Source organism: Brassica napus, chromosome C2, assembly GCF_020379485.1.
Source record: "Brassica napus cultivar Da-Ae chromosome C2, Da-Ae, whole genome shotgun sequence".
Lineage (NCBI taxonomy): Eukaryota > Viridiplantae > Streptophyta > Magnoliopsida > Brassicales > Brassicaceae > Brassica > Brassica napus.
The window spans coordinates 26,351,835-26,359,367 of record NC_063445.1 but is presented as its reverse complement, the minus strand read 5'-3'; the positions used below and the strand labels follow the sequence as shown (position 1 = coordinate 26,359,367).

General features: G+C 39.8%; 1 protein-coding gene across 1 annotated transcript; it reads right to left on the bottom strand.

The window, feature by feature from the left end:
- Positions 1-6,077: 6,077 nt before the first annotated feature.
- On the bottom strand, positions 6,078-7,070 carry LOC106379497 (RING-H2 finger protein ATL8-like). Its single transcript, XM_013819431.3, has one exon. The coding sequence runs from the start codon at positions 6,754-6,756 to the stop codon at positions 6,190-6,192; it is 567 nt and encodes a 188-aa protein (XP_013674885.1). The 5' UTR covers positions 6,757-7,070; the 3' UTR covers positions 6,078-6,189.
- Between the last annotated feature and the right edge of the window lie 463 nt (positions 7,071-7,533).

The following is a 7,533-nucleotide window of genomic DNA, read 5'->3' as shown; positions in this document are numbered from 1 at the left end:
AACAGAACTTAGTTTTTCCTAAGTCTTTCATTTCAAATTCTTTCTTTAGACATTCGACCGTTTGGGAAATCTCTCCAGGGGTTCCAATCACATTCAGGTCGTCCACATAGACAGACATAATCACGAAGCCCTTGCTGTCGAATCTCTTTATAAAGATACATGGACTTATTGGATCGTTCTTATAACCTTCTTTCATTAGGTACTCTGATAATCGGTTGTACCACATTCGACCTGATTGTTTCAAACTGTACAAAGCTTTATTCAGTTTAATACAATGCTGTTCTCGAGAACCTTTCTTATCTTTGAGCTCAATACCCTCTGGAACTCTCATATGAATTTCATTATCCAGTGGACCGTACAGATACACAGTTACTACATCCATTAGGCGCAGATCAAGCTTTTCTTTCACGGCAAGACTGATCAAGTATCGTAATGTAGTTGCGTCCACCACAGGGGAATAAGTTTCCTCATAATCTATTCCTGGTCTCTGTGAGAATCCTTGTGCTACAAGCCGTGCTTTGTATCTCACTACTTCTCCTTTCTCATTTCTCTTTCTCACAAAGACCCATTTGTATCCCACTGGTTTGACATCTCTAGGTTTCACGGTTATAGGGCCAAAAACGCCTCTTTTCTTTAATGATTCTAACTCCACGTTTATAGCTTCTTTCCATTTGATCCAATCTGATCTTTGCATGCATTCATATATGGACGTGGGTTCTAGATCCTTATCTTTTCCCATGATCTCAAGTGCTACTTTATAAGCAAAAATATCATCAACGTCGATATCATTTCTGTTTCATTTCGTTCCAGACATTATATAATTTATAGAGATCTCTTGATTGTCCGGCCCTTGTGTCTCATGAAGTTCGGCGTCCCGAACCCCATCATTTGGAACGGTCGGATCATTTGGCATGGCCGGCTCACTTGGCTCGACCGTCTGGGTCGGCTCGGCCGGTCCATCAATGTTTTGGACGATTTCCTTGATGCTCTCAGATCCAACACCTCTTTTGGACTTCCGAGGCTGTTTATCTTTGGAACCAATAGGTCTACCACGTTTGAGACGTTGTTTAGACTCTGTAGCCACTTGACTTTGTCCCTTCTAGACATCTATTCGTATTGGTGCATTACAAGCCGGGATATACGATTTTGTCACTCTATTTGGGTCAGCAAATGAATCTGACAGTTGATTAGCTAGCTTTTGAAGATGTATAATCTTTTGGACTTCCATATCACATTCTTTAGTCCGAGGATCTTGCCAAGATATTGATGGTTGAGACCATTCGATTTCTTTGCTCAACCGGCCGTTATCTCCCCCTAAGGTCGGATATGTGGACTCATCAAACTGTGAGTCTGCGTATCTGGCCTTAAACAAATCACTGGTTGTTGGCTCAAGATACTTTATAATGCTCGGGGAGTCATATCCTACATATATTCCCATCCTCCTTTGTGGTCCCATTTTCGTTCTCTGTGGTGGAGCAATTGGAACGTAGACGGCACATCCAAATGTTTTGATGTGGGACACGTCTGGCTCATGACCCGTGAGTAACTGGGATGGCGAATATCTATGCTCACTAGATGGCCTGATGCGAATCAGTTCTGCTGCATGTAATACGGCATGTCCCCACGCTGATACCGGGAGCTGAGACCACATGAGCAATGGTCTGGTTATCAGCTGGATACGTTTAATGAATGATTCGGCCAAGCCGTTCTGCGTATGTACATGTGCCACGGAGTGTTCTACACTTACCCCCATGGACATACAATAGTCATTATACGTCTGGGACGTAAACTCACCAGCATTGTCTAGACGTATAGTCTTTAAAGGAAAGTCTGGAAAGTGTGCTCTCAGTCTTATTATCTGAGCAAGCAGGCGTGCAAATGCCAAGTTCCGAGTGGACAGTAGACAGACATGCGACCATCTGGTCGATGCATCAATCAGGACCATGAAATACCGAAATGTCCCACTAGGTGGGTGTATTGGTCCACATATGTCTCCCTGAATCCTTTCCAGAAAATTTATGATCTCTTTATTAACTTTGGCTGGTGACGGCCTAGTTATGAGTTTCCCTTGTGCACATGCTGCACATGTGAGATTGTATGGGATAACTCCTTTGAACGTGTGCCCTTGTGAGTTCATCATCAACTTTCGCATCATGTTAGTACTGGGATGGCCAAGCCAGTTATGCCATAAAGTGAAATTATCGCAGGTATTAGCCTCGATCATACTGACCTTTGCATAGTATAGGCCAGTAGACGTTGCAGGTAAGGTTTCTAGGATCCTTTTATAGCCTTTGGTGATCGAAATTATGTTAAGGAATTCTTTATTTCCTTCTTCCCATGTTTCAAGATGGAAACCGTTCAATCTTATGTCTTTGAAACTTAATAGGCTCCTTTTAGAGCTTGGGGAATACAAGGCATTTCTGATCTCTAGATGAGTGCCCTTAGGCATTAATACATAAGCCTGGCCGTGACCTTCAATCAGGCCGGCTACACCTGCAATGGTGTGTACGTTTGCACTTTGCATTGTGAGATTTAAGAAGTATCTTTTATCTCTAAGAATTGTATGACTTGTGCCACTATCCACCACGAGTATGCTCATTTCGTCATTCATTTCTATAAATAAGATTTTATTTCTCAGAGACTTCAAAACTTTCATTTATTAAAGTTGCAGAACACCGAAATTAAAAACACCAAAGCAATCATAAAACAATCATAAAGCAATAAAACAAGTCGTATCGAAAATTTAGTCTTTGAGACAATCAGAAGTCTCAAAATCCATCAGGTCATCATTTGCAACATCGGATTCTTTATCAGCCTCATAACCGGAATCATGGACCATATGAGCCTCCGGGTTCTTATTCTTAAGACTCTCTTGGTAGAGCTCAATAAGTGCTTAGGAGTTCTACAATTCTTGGTCCAATGGTTGCTCATCCCACATCTGTGACAAACGAATTTGGTTGAGTAAGACGGTTTGGATATACCGCTTCGACCTCGTCCATATCCGCCTCGGCCACGGCCGGGATTGGAACCACGACCACGGTTATTGTGGTTTCCTTTCCGGCCGGCCAAGTGTCTATCTCGACCGTTCGAGTAATTGTCACGGTTCTTGTATCCACCACGGCTTTTGCCGTATGATTTCTTATCATTCTGGATGTAAATGCACTCGTTGGGATTTTTCTTTTCAACTTCATTGGCCTCTGGTAATGGGGCAGATCCGACTGGTCTAGCTTCACTGTTCTTCATCAGGAGCTCATTGTTTGCCTCGGCCAGTAGCAGGCACGAGATCAGATCAGTGTATGTGGCGAAGCCTTTCATTCGGTACTGCTGCTGCAGGATTATGTTTGAGGAATGAAACGTAGAGAATGTTTTCTCGAGCAACTCTTCTTCGGTTACTACTTCACCACAAAGTCTCAGCATCGAGACTGTCTTGAACAAGACCGAATTTTACTCATCCACTGACTTATAATCCATGAATCTTAGATTCTTCCAGTCATTTCTAGCCTTTGGGAGTAACACCGTTTTCTGGTGATCATATCTATGCTGTAAAGCATCCCAAAGCTCTAGTGGATTTTCCATCGTAATGTACTGATTTTTTAGACCTTCAATGAGGTGATGGCGTAGAATACTTATAGCCCTGTACCGATTCTTGTCGGTCTCATTGTTGTCCTTGATGATTGTATCACCAAGTCCTTTTGACCTTAAGCTGATCTTTGTATCTAGCGCCCACTGCAAGTAGTTTCTGGAGAGATTAAGGGCTGCGTAGTCTCTATTTGAGATTTTCGACATCTGAATCACATTATCATTTTAATTTAGGTTCATAATGTGATCATGTGGCCGCATGGTATAACAAGATCGGCCACAAACTTGTCTTACGCATCTATGAGAAAACAATCAATCTAATCGACCATGGTGCGAACAAACAAGCCGCACGGCTATGTGGATAAGCTATAGGATCAGACGTGTAAAACTAATTGACCATGGTGCGAACAATCCTAATATTTGATTCTATATGTACCAGGGAGATTAAGGCCACACGGCCATATGTATTTAAATGAAATCAGATTCGAATTCGTATGTTTTCTACATGCTGGTCGATTTCAATGTGAATTCAATTCAATTCAAATTCATATGTAATGCAAACAACCTTAGCAATTGATTTATAAATTAGGGTTTCTACTTTTAAATCTAAGGCTGTCGGTTTTAATTAAAGGTTTCAAGGCCTTTAGGATTCAAGTTCTAGATCAGATTACTTCAATCAATCTAACAATCCTAAAACCTCAAATCAATCAATTCAATCAACAAAAATCGAATTCAGCTCCTTAGGGTTTAGGGTTTCGATCCCTCAATTAGGGTTTCTCAAAATCAAATCAGGAACAATCAATTCAAGTTCTAAGGAATCGATTTCTATCTTTCTAGTTAGGAGATTGTCGATTTTAATCTTGTAGGTTTTTAGGGTTTTGATCAAGATCAAAGTTTTCATATTTATGGATTAGGGTTTCTGATCAATCTAGGTTCTCAGATTAAGTTATACCTCTGTTTGTAGGGGTTTAGAACCGGACCTCCTTTAGAGAGAGAGAGAGAGAGGACGAACAGATGCAATCGGGTCGCGGATGGGACGATCGCGGGCTGGAGGCGTCTCGGCTGCAAACTGCGCGAAGATCGGGTCGTCTCGGGTCGATCGCGAGCTGGACGGTTCTTCTGAGCTGAGAACGTGATCTGAGAACGTCTGGGATTCAAGAGGGACCAACTGAGTTCTTGGATGAACTAAGAACGTGATTAGGGTTTAGGGTTTTTAGTTGTGGTCGCCGGTTTTAGCTTTTAGGGTTGAGAGGTTTCGATTTGTCTCAGGGATCTAGAGACGATCGTGCTGATAACGTGTTGTAAAAGAATGGAGAATTGTTTCTGTCTATTATTAATGAGTAATAGAGGTTTCTTATATAAGGATTACAAAGTATAGGAAAAATGAAATTATCTAAAACCTAATACAACATGAAATAGGAAAAGATCTAAAATAGATAAATGGAAAACGTCATAAGACTAAAGTCGGCCGACTCTCTCTCCTCTTGGGCGCCGACTCTCTCCCTTCTTGGACACCGCTGAACCTTGTGTTGGTCTTGGTTATGGGCCATCCACGTAATGATTTATAACATATAATTAGTTTTACTTTTAGCGTGTGTAATCTACATCTTGACGACTAATCATTATCAAATTAATTTCTCATTGTCTTAATTGGCACTTTAGTTGTACTCTCAAGATTTTGGCAATCTTTTGTTAGGTCAATGGTCGACGACAAAACAAGACCATCTTCGTGGTCATTTTCGACGTACTAATTATTTAAAATCGCGTTTGATAATCTAGTGGGATACAGGCTCGTGCTCCCAATAATTATAAAACTAAAACACACGAGTGATTTAAAGTTATAAAACCCGATAATTACTATAGACTGTAGTATATAGTTTGCTGCTTTATTAGTGGAAAAGAGAAAACTCACAATACATATCAAACCATTTGGTCCACGTACACTGGTCCACGTGTCCACTTTCCCAAATATTCCATTAGTTAATCGAGTTCGTAGCGACGAACAACAACCAACGCTCAATTAGATTAGTTGAAGTCCATTGATGCTTTTATACTAGTCAGGTTATGTATTTGAAAATTTACATGAGATAATTAAAGAAATAGATGTGGTTAAAGTATATGATTAGCTAGTTAGATCCTTATTTATGATATTAAGTAGGTTCTTAATTAGTTTAAGACATACAAATCGGTACCATTAATGAATACATTCACGTTACCATCGCATATTCCCACACCTTAAGCCAGTAGATACGTTCAAACAAAAAAAATGGAATCAAGCCTCTGGTTGTTTGGTTTGGTACCAAATTTTTAATTCTGTAATTTAATTTGGATTGTAGTCACGTGTAAATTATGTGGTCCAGCGTCTCATTTTCAAGTTCTTGTAACACTAATTTCATGGTCTCTCGTTAGTTCACAAAGTCATGTCGATATCTAAAACTAAACTATATACTGAAAAAGAAATTTAATTCCTTTGCAAATTGCAAATTGCAATGTAAGAAGAAATAAAGTGTTGAATGACATTAACTTTCCAATACATAAATCCATTTAAAACAAGTAAATATATACATTATTAAAATGAAAGGAACAATTTTAATGGAAATATCTAAAAAACTAATTAAGGTGAGATAGATTATCATTATTATTACTATTAGGATCATCTTGCTTGATTCGGGTATCAGGTTCGGGTCCTGAACTCGAGCTACCGGGTAACCCGCCGCATTTTTGACACCTGGCAATCCCCACCAAGATCTGGCGGCAGGAAGGACAAGAAGAGTGAGACCCGAGCCACGTGTCGATACATGACACGTGGAAGCCGTGACCACACTGTGGCAACACCCTGAGCTCATCGCCGGCGGCGAATTCCGTAAGACAGATGGCGCACTCGGCAAACTTCTCAGCCGGGGGAGAGTCCGGCGAGTAGGTGAGCTTCGGCAGAGACTTTAGGACTTTCTTCTTCAACCCTTTGTTAGCCGGCGGTTGATCAGAATTCGTGGCGGAGCTGTTTGCGATACGACGGAGCCAGACGCAACGAGAGACGGCGAGTAAGCCGAGGACGCAGATCAGTGCACAGAGAAGAGCAGCTATGACGACCACGAGTTCGGAATATAAGGCCGGAGAAGGTGTTGCCGGTGTCGGAGAATTGGTTTCTTGGAGAAGACGAAAGAGAAGGCGCGCCATTGCAGAGAGTAAAGAGGGAAGAGAGGTTTGGTTTGAAAAGTTGAGAGGGGTTAGGAGTATGAGCGTTTCTTTGTGGAGGCAAGGAGGAAAGGTATTTATAGTGAGACTTCGGTCTTTTTGGTATTTGTTTTTATTTATACATCGCTTTCGGTTATTTTGTAAATTTATCAATTAAAGTTTAAATTGCTGCTTTTTGTCCAATGACTCAAATTTGTGGAGGCATGGGAAAGTCTATGCTTTTCCCCAATGTTTCGTTGGATTATGATGCATTTATTATTTTAAAATTTAATACCAATTTAAATTGGAAATTTCCAATTTAATCGAATCATAGACACGTAGGTGGTTCTATTATGTTCCTCTCTTTTTCTCATTATAAAAACATATTTTGTTCCAATTTTGATTAAAAAAAAACAACTAACCAAAATTTTCTATTTTTATGTATTTCTTCAATTTTTCAGTGTTTTTTTTCATATTCAACAGTTGAAGTCGAATACATGGCAATATAACATAATCTTCACACACATATATATATATATATATATATATATATATATATATATATATATATATCAAAAAGTCTCACAATTTTTATTTATATAATTCCTACCCAAAGTTATGAGAGAGTTTATAAAAAAAAATTGATCAAAGGGAGAGTTTATAATTTACCTTACATTCTGGTGTATGGAGTTTATATAAGCCTGTATGTGTGATGCGATATCTTTGCTTGTACCATTGAACACCAATCACGAAATAGATTGAGATGGTGTCTGTATATCA